The 13,549-nt window shown below is 49.5% G+C and overlaps 1 protein-coding gene and 1 non-coding gene across 2 annotated transcripts in view; both read right to left on the bottom strand.

Moving 5' to 3' along the window:
* Positions 1–96: 96 nt before the first annotated feature.
* Positions 97–13,549, bottom strand: part of LOC122389195 (dnaJ homolog subfamily C member 16-like) — a 31,008-nt gene continuing 17,555 nt past the window's right edge. Inside the window, exons 10-14 of the mRNA XM_043380972.1 lie at positions 4,903–5,075; positions 4,188–4,421; positions 3,687–3,847; positions 2,929–3,089; positions 97–2,461 (exon numbers count right to left, since the gene is read on the bottom strand). Of these exons, the coding sequence (XP_043236907.1) occupies positions 2,321–2,461; positions 2,929–3,089; positions 3,687–3,847; positions 4,188–4,421; positions 4,903–5,075 (870 nt within the window). The 3' untranslated portion in view covers positions 97–2,320. The remainder of the gene's footprint in view (positions 2,462–2,928; positions 3,090–3,686; positions 3,848–4,187; positions 4,422–4,902; positions 5,076–13,549) is intronic.
* On the bottom strand, positions 13,145–13,217 carry Trnaa-agc. Its single transcript has one exon. It is a non-coding gene; the product is annotated as a tRNA-Ala (tRNA).

Genomic DNA, 13,549 nt, shown 5'->3' with positions numbered 1-13,549 from the left:
ATGGTCAACCGACAAAATATGCCACCTAGCGGCCGTTCGCTTTCTCATTTGGTCTCAGATCAGTCATCCAATCGCGACATCCTAAACACAAACCCATACATTCGGTAGTATATTTGACCAGATGGATATGAATCAAAACCAAACCGATAACGCGAAACACACAACCCAGACACGCTAACTCGGACACCACATAATATAACATTGGTGCCTGTATAGTTTGGCGACGCGACCAGAATCGGCCCGCTTTGACTAGTATAATGTGAGCAGCCAGGACCACTGTCGTGTACTGACTAGAGAGTGGAGGTGGTACATAAACCCATGCACGCGCGCGTGGGGGAGCGGGAGGCCACAGCTCCGCGCCGGGCCAGCCGTGTTACAAATCTGGCGCATGCAGACGGAGACTACGGAGGCGACGTGAGACGATTCGGGAATCAGACTCGGCAAGACGTCGGCGTAGCTGACAAGACGAGCAGCTTGGTCATCGTAAAAATCGACCGGACAAGCGTGCACACATCCGTGGTGTCATGACATACTCGTACAATATGGCAACATCAGACCATACAATGTCATTGACCAGTTACGGAAACGTCACGCACCGAAGCATAATTGTGCATCGGAGCATCGATCTCATATTCACATCGCCATTTAAGGTGGGATAACATCAATAACAGATTGCGGTGGTGATTATGTCTTGGCTCAAAGACCATTGCACGGTGCGGTCAAATACCGGCTTATTGAGAGTACACCATTATCATTGAGTACACCGGCTTAGAAATAGACAGTGAGGCATTTGGTATACAAGCTTTTGCTGGCTATCAAGAATAACTAAACGTAGCATTAACTAATGACAAACTCATTATCGGCCATCATATCACTGGCGATACAACGGGCTTGCCGCTTAACGTCAGAATCGGGAAATGTCTTATTGCTTAACAAGAAAGCAACACATTCGCGGCTCGCTGCAATTAACGGGTTCAAATGCCTGTTGAGTAAGCGTCAGGAGCGAGATGCTCCTGCCTCTTACTCAACAGGGGAGCGGAGGAAATGGGTCCTTAGCTTGGAATGAAATGTTTTAACATGATTGGATATCCTGGTCGCTATAACTGTTATTATATTAAGGTCATGTTATGAGACTGACGCATGGAAATTGGAATCGACGATTATACAAGAAGCTTAGAGTAGGAAATGTAACATATACGAAGCTTAAAGAGTGAGGAAGCTTTAATGTCTAAAATTTATCTGCAAATGGCCCAATCAAGCTATATGCAACGTCAATCTCATGCGTACCTGACTTGTAAATAGTAAATACAACTTGCTGTATAACATCTAGCCAGAGATGCAACAGTCTTACCCGACATACAAACTCGGTTTCACTGTCTGAACAATAGATGTCGCCTTGAGAGCCGTGCCGCGTTGGTGGATAAATGCCGCTCAACAGTCCATCACTAAATTACTCAACGTTAATCAGTGTCACTTACAAATACGTACTGGACTAATGAGCTTACCGCCTAGACCCTCCAGCGGCGAATGCTCGCTTCTCCAGACAAATTCACACCGACCAGAGATCCCCATCGGTCCGATACTGTGACATGGACCTCGGCACACAAGGACCCGAACACCGGCACCGAACACACAACACCTTTGGTATACCTCCACCACCAACATACGTCGACCAAACGGGGCCGGCAACCTTATCACGAACGCGCGGGGAGACCAAAGTATTGTGGTTCAGTAAGTGTCTCCACTCGTATCCGCCGCCCCGCCACCTGGCTTCGGTCATCGACTGAGCGACTGAGGAGGAGCCGCAAAATGCCCCAGCAGCGCTACGGCAGACAGGTCGGAGAGAGGGAAGGCTAGGGCGGAGAGCGTGAGCGTGACCCTGCGAGTCACACGATTCTTGGCGGCTGATCGGCTCGCAACAAATCAGTCTCTGGCGACTTAACGTCACAATGCCTAAATGACTAAGTTGTTCCGTTCTCAGCTGTTATTCCCTGACTGAGTGGCAGGGCCGATTATGAAACTAGCTCCCACCTTCCTCCTAACTACACCAAACCAGCGTATGAAGCGGCATCCGATTCCCACTGTCGCCGAAGCTATCCGATGTCATACGGATTATAATTACACGGAGAACAATCGTACGGACCAGATCCATACAAGCAAGATCCGTACACTCCGGAGCCATACAGACTTACCGAACCGTGTGAGCCTTTTCATACATTCTGGAGCCATACGGATAAGTGTCGAACAAATAGGATCCGTACAGCCAAGATCCGCAGTCAGCCGTGCGAGCCAGTCGCACGGATCTGTAGCCGTAGCCTGCCTACTTGCCGGTGAAGTCTGGCCAGTACTTGACGTGGTAGCGGACCGTCTGCCCCTCGAAGAGTCGATCCAGCCAGCCGCCCAGGCCGTCCAGCAGGTGCTCCTCGAACAGTACCTCGTCACTGAGAGCCGCCCGGGCAGTCTGTCGGTAGACGGGCATCCATAGGTTAATCACAGGGAGGATGAAGCCTCTCTCCGCTTCCCGTGTACCTCCCAGACGCTGATGGAACATCCTCCATTTTAACTGATTGCCTCCATTTTAACTGATTGCTGATAGCAGCTGGTGCGCCCTGTCACTCCAAATCATCATCATAACTGATTGCTGATTAAATTGTCTGGAAATATTGTGGACAGATTTGGTTCAATGTGTCTATTTATCAAAGGGCGTAAGCGGGTGCAAAAAGGCACAAGACAAATTTAAGGATGACAAGTCAATGGGTGTTTATGAGATTTGAAGACGACACATGATTCAACAGGGCACTTCAATTCCCAAGGGACGTCGCACTGCTTTACTCTCAAGTTCCACCTACCCTGCAATCTAAACATATCAGTCAACTATGAAATTGTCGCCTCAATACGCCTCAATGATACCCCATCCTCTCTCCTCACCCTATGCTCTCTCTTTTCTCCCGTCTCCACGTCCGAGCTGCTGCTGTCGTCCTCATCAAAGCCGAGAAACTCCCCGCCGCCGGTGGCGCCCCCTTTGGCCGTGCGGCGCCGGCGAGCGCCCGCCTTTCCGCCCACCTCAGCGTGCTTGGCGTGATACATGCCTGCAGACACGTCCCGGGGAGGGGGGGGGGGATTCAGTACAGTCTGTCAGCTGGGAGTGGAGTGGGGATACAGTGTGACAGGTCACGGTAGATACTTGGATAAAAGGGTGTACTCCCGGCACGGCACGGCGGGCTTCACTGAGGTCTCATCAGAGCGTAATGTGAGCAGCAAAACTTTACCATGGCTGATGAGAAAGGTTAGCTGCGTTTCTCATTAAAACTTTAACAGGCAAGGAAGTTTCCATAAAAAATTTAAGTGAAAGGTAATAGAGGTAGGTCTATACCAAAGTCATCTACATTTTGCCAAACTCGTAATGTTTTAGCAAACTTCAGCACAGGGGGCAAAATATTTAATTGAAATGATAGCACTGATAAAACTTGAGTTCAAATAAATCTACCGTGGTGTGACGATCCTAAGATCAATAAGCTCCCATAAATATTTCCCATCGCCTTTTCCCCAGTTGTTCTACCTTCAACAACTCATAAGCCCGATTATGTAGCGATCGGCAGACCGACTTATGCAGAGAGCTATTCTAAGTGGGTCTGATCCTGTCCGCTTATGTATCGAGAACTCTCCATGTCAGCGTCAGTACTCACAGAAGTACTTGCGGTAGCCGTTGATGCTGAGCACGGTGCCGATGCAGTTTTTCGGGTTGATGTTGAGCTGTTGGTTGTCCGGTAGGCTGGGCATCAGCAGACGCCGGTACCACTCCAGTCCGCGCTCCAGTACCACGAACGCGAACATCAGCGACTTGTTCCTGCAGTAAAGGACATCGGACGTAGTTCAACACACGCACGCACGAAATGCAGCGAACAGCTCGAATAGATCCGTCATTGTGACTTCGAACATATTTATATAGACGTCTCCACAATGGCCTAAATGTGTCCATGAGGATATGGCAGAACTAGGCAGATAGGCATGTTGTTGATACAAAAACAAAACAAAAACAAATTTACCCCTTCCTCCTTCGTGCAATTCATTTAGCTCCGCGACCCGTCCATCGCAATACCCCCTTCCACCCTCGTCCCTCTGCCTGTCTTTCAGCACACTCGCTCTCCCTCCATCCAACCCCCAGCGACGCCCTCACCCAAACTCACTTCCTGTAGGGCCAGACGATGCGGTGGAAGCGCGCCAGCAGGTTGGCCTTGCTGTCGGCATCCACCAGCAGTACGATGGTGCGGCAGCCGGGCTTCAGCAGGCGCACCAGGCCGTTGTACGTCTCCACGCGCATCTCATGGACCCGCAGCTGAGCGGTGCCCGTGCCAGACCGGGTGGGCGGGGTGCGCCCCTCGGCTCGGTACCGGCTCTGGATGGACTCCTCCTCCATCTTACTGCAGAGGGAGAGAAGCCGAGCACGGGGGGTTGAGATGGGGTGGGCGAGAGGGGATTGTGTTAGTGTGGGGTGATAGTAGAAATGGGCATTGGACACCCCGCTCAAACAAGTACGAAACAACATACGAAACATGTAGAAACACAAACGAACACAACTGGTAGTCATGGAGGTTTTCTCTGACCAGGTGTCAACGAAGCAGTCATTAAGATACACAGAGGGTATACAATACATATCTAGGTTTTGGATCTGGTGGCGAATTCCGTAAGCTGCATAACTAATGCCAAAACGTGTTGTTTTGTTTTCCAATAAACTTGTTTAGTGCTAATACAACAGTACATTACCATTTACTCTACGATTGTACTTTTTGCAAGAATCCACGAGAAATACTTCCTTCCCCTTCCGAGTCAATATTGCCCAGCCTGAAAACGGTGACGAGAACCCCCACCCACCCCACCCCCCCGCCCTCCCATTCCACTCACACCAGGTAGGCCATGAGGTATCCCCCAGCGATGAGAAAGACGATGGTGGCCACGACGGAGACGGCCGGTACCACCTCGTCGCGGCTGAGCCGGTCCAGCACGTACTCCCACAGGTGGTACAGCCGGCTGGCGATCCGGCGCAGCAGCGGGTGCGCGTGCTCGTCCACCAGCTCCTGAAAACAGTCAGGGGGCATGGTAAGGTAAGTACAGGGTGTAACGAAATTATCCAGACAACTATTTTTTTGCCATATCTGCTCGCACAGTTTCTCTTTTAATGTCAGAAGTTGGAAAATTGGATGAATGCATACCTCTGGTATCTGCTCTCAACTCAGCAGTGACCTGACCTTGCGAAATGACTCTTGCTCTGAGTAAGAATCGAGTCGCCGACGGGTTCATTTGATAGTTTTCGTTTAAGGCAGTGGAGAGAAAGGAGTACAGTCTCTCGTTTCGTAGTAAGGCTACGTGTTGGTGGCATGGTGGCATGAGCCAGACGCTGGTCTGTCAGCAGCTGGACATCAGCAGCAGCCATATAGGACATCTGCCTGAGGCGTAATAAGCTGGGACTTGGTGGCAGACTCAGCCCGGCCTCGATCGCAAAAGGCGCCCTTTGCCAAGTGGTGAGGAGAGTTGTCAAGATAGCGACAAGGAAACGGCACCAATTAATCCGCATACTGACTCGAATTCTTACCAAGGCAGATAATAAGAGGTCCCACATCATGATTCACCGTTACCCGCCCTTTAGCTTGGTTTTACTGCCCTTCAAACTGGAAAAGACAATGAAATTGACGGGAAAACAACCAGTCCACCATATTTGGCTTCAGGCCAGGGCGTGTCCACTGGTCGAAGGAAGACACGAATGAGGTGACCTGGTCGGATGGGAAGCTGTTCGAGCTGCGATACCCGTTGAACCGTCAAATCGGCCATGTGTGGGCTGCCAGCAGCTCGAATGTGCCGGCCGTCGCCGGCGTCAAACATCCGGCCAAAATCCAGACCTGGAGCATGTTCAGCTGCTGTGTAATATTCAAGCTGTTCATGACGACACAGAAAACCACTATCAGTGACGAGTATTACCGGCGCAACATCCTGGCTAGCGATTGGTTGGAGCCACTCAACCAGACGGCACAGGATGGCTCGGTTTCTGAACGTGTACCGATGCCTGATTCAAGCCGCGCAGTCTTCATACGGGGCGGCGCACCATCTTCAAGTCCCTAGCAGAATGAGAAGTGATGCCGAGAGGACCTTTTTGTTCTTCAGGGCTAAAGGGCTATGGCTTGGAAATAGTTCCCATACAATTCCATCGATATATTATGGACTATTGTCCATCAGGAGATGAATGAGGGGACACCCGCCACCAGCGCCGCCCAACTGCGGGCACAGGTTAGTAAGGCGCTACTCTATATGAAACCCACTGTGCTGGAAAATCCAGTGGCTGGAATGCTCCAAAAATGTGTACCTGCGCCCATGTGAAAGGTGGCTATATAATAATTCAAAAGGGAAAATATCAGAATGTCTTGCTTCTTAATTACAGCGCGAAGAAAGATGTCCGGATAATTTCGTTACACCCTGTAGAGGTCACATAAAGGTCAACCGGTCAGCAAGGGGTTACAGAAGGGTCAGCGGGGTTCAAGGATAGGTTAGAAAGGGGCCACGGGAGGGTCAGTGGTGCCTTTAGTAAGGCCGTAAGGGCCACAGAAAGATTAATACGACACAGATATAAAAGTACTGCAAGGTCAATAAGAGAGTGGCAAGGTCAACAGGGATATGGATAAGAAAGGATATGATCTGAATTGCGAGACTCATCAACAACCAGTTAACAAGGCAAGAAATGAAGGCAACTTAGCAGTCCGCCTGGCTATGCAATAATATACAAAATAACCCCGTGAAAGACGAATCATAGAGCCCTTGGTAAGACCAGCAACCGTAACTTCTTAATTTCTTACACTGGTTGTACGAGCACGCATGAAAAGAATGCGCGTTGAGCAACGCCGGCAGCTGTTACGTCCCATAACTATCGATTTAAACTGCTGTTGTGTCCAATGGCCAAGTCGTGCTCGTGTTTGGGGAGACAAGAGGACTTAATAATTTCGACTGTTACCTACGTCTCCATCTCGCACCGAATGTATATTTCAATTAGAAGTTAGCAGTTCAAACCAATAACCATCACTGATATTTCTTAATCAAGTGAGCGCCGGCTAGAGCGCATAGGTGCGCCGTGCAATACAGTACATTGAAGTGGCTAGCAAGAAATGTAACGACATCCACTTATGTTCTGAAAATGAGATGCGTCGAAACCATCACTCACGCACTTGCCTAAGGGAACATAGCACAAAGGGTCACGTTTTTACAAAGTCACAAAGTAGCTGTAATCACGGGTAACAAATCGTACAAAACATGACAAGTTACGCAACATCACCAATCATCCTTACTAATCGACGCCGAAGCGACTCACCCTTCAGTTTTATATCTCCCGTGTTCCCTTTCAAAGCCGCAGGTCACTGGAACGCGACCATAAACGCTTCAGTTGCCCTGGGGCTACTGCAGTCGACTCGGCCCTACGAATGCTTCAGGACACATCAGGCATGTGCGCATACCAGTTACGCAACGCACACACTATCGCAGATGAGATGCAGAACTGAGAGTCCCGACTGGCTCCAAGCTTCATTCCTTTGCTAGAAACTGTGGTGTACAGTGCATAGTTACTTTTACTTTCGATGAACGATTGGCGAAGTGAATCTTCCCATGCAAAGCGTTCTATCTCGGTGACAAGGACGTTGTCAAACGTAAATACGAATGGACCGTCCAGAATTAACGTCGAGTTACGGTCAGCACATGAATGCACCTTAGTTTTATATCTTGTAGCTTGTAAATATTGCAATATGGCCTGGTTATGTTAATGCCTATACAATGTAGCAAATGTCACGTAATTCAAGGACCACGAAACAGTCCATTTATGAAGAGCATTCGAGTTAGATGGGACCAGCCGCAAAGACTAAGTATGTACTTATTCCCTGGCAGAAAGGGCAAAGTAAGAGGTGCGAGAACATGAGTACATATAGCTTACGCGCGTCAAAGTAAAAACGCGCGTGTCAGTGACCTCTCAAGTCCCTGACGTCAACCGTTCTTCGCATAACCGACACTCACAGGTTCACAATATGCCATCCAGCCCCGTCCTTCGTCGCGGGCGTTCATGGCTAACAGTGAGCCCCGGTCGGGTGACGGGTTCCATCTGACCCTCCGCCGTCTGCCGCTAGTATATCACCGTTCTGCCGTCTCGAGAGCACCACCGGAGTCCGCCGAGCGGCTTGGAGGACTCCGAGAGCACCACTCGATTCGCCCTGATCCGGAGTCGGCCCATCGAGAGGTCGACTATTGGAGTCGCAGTCCGCCCACCGGCCTCTCTACAGGCTCTCGGCTCCAGGAAGGACCGCAGGTGGTGGCCAAACCTGCGTCACAGCCGCGGTGGAACAAACGCGACGCCCACGGCTGCCAGGAAGCGGCATGAGGATATTTTTGGAGCGACTCGCGACTGCTATTTATTAGCTTGTTGAGAACAACAGACGGGTATAGATTTTCAAGAGGCTATACAGGATAATGAGATCTCATGCAAGTTGTTGCATACCTTACAGGCAAGTCTTCAGTTAGGAGAGTCGGTTATAAGAAGGGTCTGATGCTTGGAGAGATTGGGAAGATGAGTGCTGACCACAGGGACAAAGGATCATGTGGACAGGAGCCAGCAGTCTTTGGTCTAAATCAACGCGTGCAGCCCACTAAGCCAGCACGTAGAAATACTGTCAGATTCAGCGGTATCGTTGCCAGCTAGCTACCTAGTCCAGTTGGTGTCTGAGCCAGCGATGTTACCCAAACCATCGTGTGCTGTCTGTTAGTACCAGCCGCGCCAGCGCATACTGCCTGTCTGGACCAGCAGGTTTACCGGTACTGTCTGCTGTTTGGTCTATAAGGTAGCTGAGCCAGCAGGTGCTGTATGTCTGATCTAGCGAGCGTTTGTGTAAGCCACCTTGTGTCCGTTTGAGCCGCCGAGTTTGACTGAGCCACCCACCGAGGGGTCTGTTTGAGCCTCCGTAGGTTTTCTAAGCCACTGCGGCTTCATCTGAGCCACCAATCGCTGTCTGACCGGGCCTTCTTCCGCAAAATCAAGTAAAGTGGATAGGCACGGGGTGCGTCAAAGGCGGTCGGGCAACTATAGAGCACTCGGCGCTTATAAGAACGCTTCGGGTAGATCGTTATATCAGGCTGGAGAATAGAGGGCAAATATTATATAACCACTTAACCCTCGCATGTGTGCGGCGTTTGCCAGCTTCTAATGTGTAGGGGGGGGGGGGGTCGGTTGGACCCCCCCCCCCCCCCTGCCGTTTGGCCCCTGATCGAGCTAGAGCTTCGCAGAAAAAAACGAGCGTGTTGCGCGTGACGAGAGGAAGCCGATGATACCCAATTTTAAGGTCTTAGGTCACTGGTTGACCTTCCAGGTCAGGTCAATGACCCAAAGTCGGGAAAATCAGGACCTGCTAGAAAGTCGTAAAGTGTGGCTGCTAAGTGGTTTTTCGGGGTGCTGATCACCGAATATCGTGTTGGTTTTGATCACAGACGATGTCTTTAAGCATTTAGATCAGGTCGGATCAGGTCAGATCAGGTCAACCAGTAGGCGTCGTGACGGGTATTCGTAGTACGTGTCAACCGCCTCTGACAGCTTCGTAACATGTTACGAAGTCACCAAAACTACTTCGTAAATGTTCAAATGGTTGCTAAATTCGAATTCAGCTCCAAAAACTAGCCTAGAAACATGTAAAACTCGAAAAAGTGAACCGAGGTCACTGACCGAGGTCAAAGTCAATGACCTGACCTGACCTTCAGGTGACCTTGATATCCACCCTAATGCATGGGAGCAACATCAAATCACACGTTTGAACGTTTGGAACCACGAAAAGCTTGCAAACGCGCGGCTAATGCGAGCCGACATACGCGGAATCGCGATTCCGGCCAAACATGGTCTCCGAAAAGAGGTCACAGGTCAAAGGTCATTTGGGTACCACTGAAAACTTTTTTACCATTTCCTGAAGGGTAAACCCGCCATAGCATGGTAGCTTGACACACAGACGTTTTTTACCACCTTCCAGATGGTAAATTTTACTCTTTCATGAAGAGTAAATTCGCCAGGGAGGGGTAACATGACACACAGACGTTTTTTACCATCTTCTGAATGGTAAACTCTTTTGATTTACTCTTGTCTAGAGTGTAACATTTTTTGGGTTACACTCTTTGAAAGGGTAAATCTTTAACGGAACCCTTTTCTTTGGAGTAACGCATCATCTTCTCTGTGCTTTACCCTCCTACAGAGAGTATATTCTTCTGGCCTACCCTTTGTCACATGGTAATGTTTACTCTTTCCTTTAGTGTAAACCCCCCAGAGGATGGTAACAGACTCACAGACGCTTCCTTTAGAAGCTTCACGAAGCTTCTGTTAACCGGAGCTCACCAACTAAAAAAAAAAAACATTCTTCAAGAGAAACAATGTATATTTGGCTTCCGTACAAACAATACGAGGGGCACACCAGCCATGAACATTGTGAGACTCTTCACTTATTCATACGAATTTATACAAAGCGTTCAGCAATGCATAAGCGATAAATAAACACCACGATACAACTTGAATGCAATTTGAATATGGATACCTACAAGACATTCAGCGCCCTCATATTGGATAAGGCACAGCGCACAATATTTGAAGTGAGCGACGGCGTTCCTGGGTGGTCGCCCGTCTACGTGAGATAATGAGACTGGAACTCTACAGTACAAGTCTTTTTCAAAGTCACCAACAAAATGCATAAACTTGTAGCATCACAACAAAATTAATGTACGTACTCACAACACTAGGCCACGTGGCCGTGCACGGGGTCCTGTTAACCAGGTCAAATTAGCACCACTCAACGGCACGCAATGCTCTAGCACATCGGTACTTACAACAAAATGTCCACAGAGGCTCTATAGGTGATGAACAGCACACAAGCACAATCACCAACGTCCAACGGCCACGCCGCGCGGCACCGACACTGCACACATCCTCTCTCGGAGACCAACGGCCGAAAACTGACAGATGCGCGCGGCCTTCAAACCGCAAACGGCCGATCTCGTTTCTGATTGGCTGATTGGTTCCATTTCAAATATAATTTTTCCATATTCCATTTATCCAAATATTCCATTTCCATCAAATATCCAAAATATGTGAGCGCATCATATGTGACCAAGTGATTCAACACGTGTCGCCCGTTTTATCCTCAGCACAGCACGGTTTTTTAGCAGGACGTTCATGCGAGACCAATCTTACCTGTCTTGTCGATCAGCTGTGGCGTTCGATAGCCGAGGGGGCTCAGACTGACGTAGTTTATACGGACTATTCGTCGGCTTTTACTAGTGTTGACCACTCTCTGCTTTTACATAAGCTACAGAAGTCATACCATTTGTCTGGTGCCGCTCTCAATTGGTTCCGTTCTTACCTGAGTAGGAGAGAGCAGAGTGTAGTGTTGAACGGCAAGTGTTCTGACTGGGTGCGTGTGAAGTCAGGAGTGCCGGAGGGCAGCATATGTGGGCCAATCCTGTTCGTCTTATTTTGCAACGACGCCCCTCTCGACATATCTTCTGGGTGCCTGATGTATGCAGATGATCTGAAATTGTACCGTCGCATTCGAACTGCTAGTGACTCTTTGGCTCTTCAAGCAGACGTAGATAAATTGTGTCTTTGGTCAGGTACGTGGAAGTTAGCTCTGAACCCATCTAAATGCAAAAGTATCACGTTCACACTTCGTGGAAAGCCTTTAGATACAACCTACCACATTGGCGGTACTGCACTGGAACGTGTGAGCCAGATGCGTGATCTTGGTGTTCTGCTTGACTCAAAGTTGACATTCGGCCCCCACATTGATGAACTTGTAAGAAAGGTAAACCGCGCCTTGGTCATGTACTTGAGGTCGCTTCAGAGTTATCGAGCTCCCGCCGGCCGTAGGCTACCGCCAGGACCTATAATGACAGGTTTCAATGCCCACATTCGTGCAATCATGGAATTCGGTTGCGTGATATGGGGCGGAGCAGCAAAAACTCATATTGCGAGATTGGAGCGTATCCAACACAAGTTCCTGATGTGGTTGGGCAGGCATTCAAACAGTCCATGTGCTTCTCTTGACTATACTGATCTGCTTCGTCATTTTGGTGTCTTGCGAATTGACCAGCGGCTTGTTCTGAATGACTTGAACTTCGTGCAGAACGTGTTCACCGGCAGGATCGACTCCGGTGACATTCTTGCGATGTTTTCACTCGCTGTACCATCGCGAACTCGTTCCAAGCCTGTGCTGTACGTGCCTGCAGCAAGGGTTGACACAATCAGAAACGGTTTGTTCTGTCGCTTGCCACGAGCTGTGAACAGTCTATGTGAGAAACGGCCCACTGCTGACCTGTTCGGATCCCGGGCGGCGTTTAGAAGTCAGGTGAAGGCATTCGTATCGAGTCTGTAACCTTATTTATACATGTGTTAGTTAGACATAGGTAGGTGTGTGAAAATGTGGCGTATATTTATGCTTGTGACTCCGTCTGTAAATGGGGTGCACCTGTGGACGGTATATTTCAATACACAATACACAATCATCTTCACGAGGGTAAACAAGATCCACGCATGAAACGACTATCTGTACACGAGTCACGATACCCAGAAGGAAAGAGTTTTCATGATGTTCTGGATCGCGAGAGTAATATTGATATTTACATGGTAATAATACTCTTCGCTGGCGAATAAGTTCATATTAACCACGTACCGTTACTATGCACATAATGGTTGCAGCGAGTTACCCTTTCAATATACTCTTATCTTACGGGTTTGATGAAAATGAACCCACCAGGAGGTAGTAAAAAAGTTTTGAGAAAAGCTTGCAAACGCGCGGCTAATGCGAGCCGACATACGCGGAATCGCGATTCCGGCCAAACATGGTCTCCGAAAAGAGGTCACAGGTCAAAGGTCATTTGGGTCAGAGTCATGAAATTTTCAGGGTAGGTGTAAAATTGATCAATGCGAGAGTACTGAAAGTTTCATCGCGATCGGCCGCTTTTTACGCGAGTTATTCGCGAAAAACCATGGGGGGTCCATCCGACCCCCCCCCCCTACACATGCGAGGGTTAAATCATTTCATCACCTCATTCAAAAGTACTGGCCCCACTGATGGGTCAGACGAGGTCAAAACGCTGGAGCTGCGGGGTATCGATCCCCGTACCTCTCACATGCTAAGCGAGCGCTCTACCACTTGAGCTACAGCCCCTGATAACAGTGAGAGACTCTCACAGTCAAGCGGTCCCTGACGGTCCCAAACCAGATGACCTTCGTTTCGCGCCGCGCGGCCGCCGCACCCACAACACAGACGCTCCTTTGAAACAGAAAGTGACGCCGGACACACGTCCCTTCCCGCTGCTTCTCGCGGTTAGTGGTCAGATGTCAGAGGCAGGGCTGCGGAGTCGATGGATTTTCGGCGACTCCGACTCCGACTCCGACTCTGGCTTTCAAAAACCAGCTCCGACTCCGACTCCGACTCCGGGCAGAATTGTCGACTCCGACCGACTCCAACTCCCGACTCCGACTCCGCAGACCTAGCAG

This window comes from Amphibalanus amphitrite, unplaced genomic scaffold (assembly GCF_019059575.1).
Source record: "Amphibalanus amphitrite isolate SeventyFive unplaced genomic scaffold, NRLGWU_Aamphi_draft 000347F_arrow, whole genome shotgun sequence".
In the NCBI taxonomy this organism is placed as follows: Eukaryota; Metazoa; Arthropoda; class Thecostraca; order Balanomorpha; family Balanidae; genus Amphibalanus; species Amphibalanus amphitrite.
This window is presented reverse-complemented; position numbering and strand designations above follow the sequence as displayed.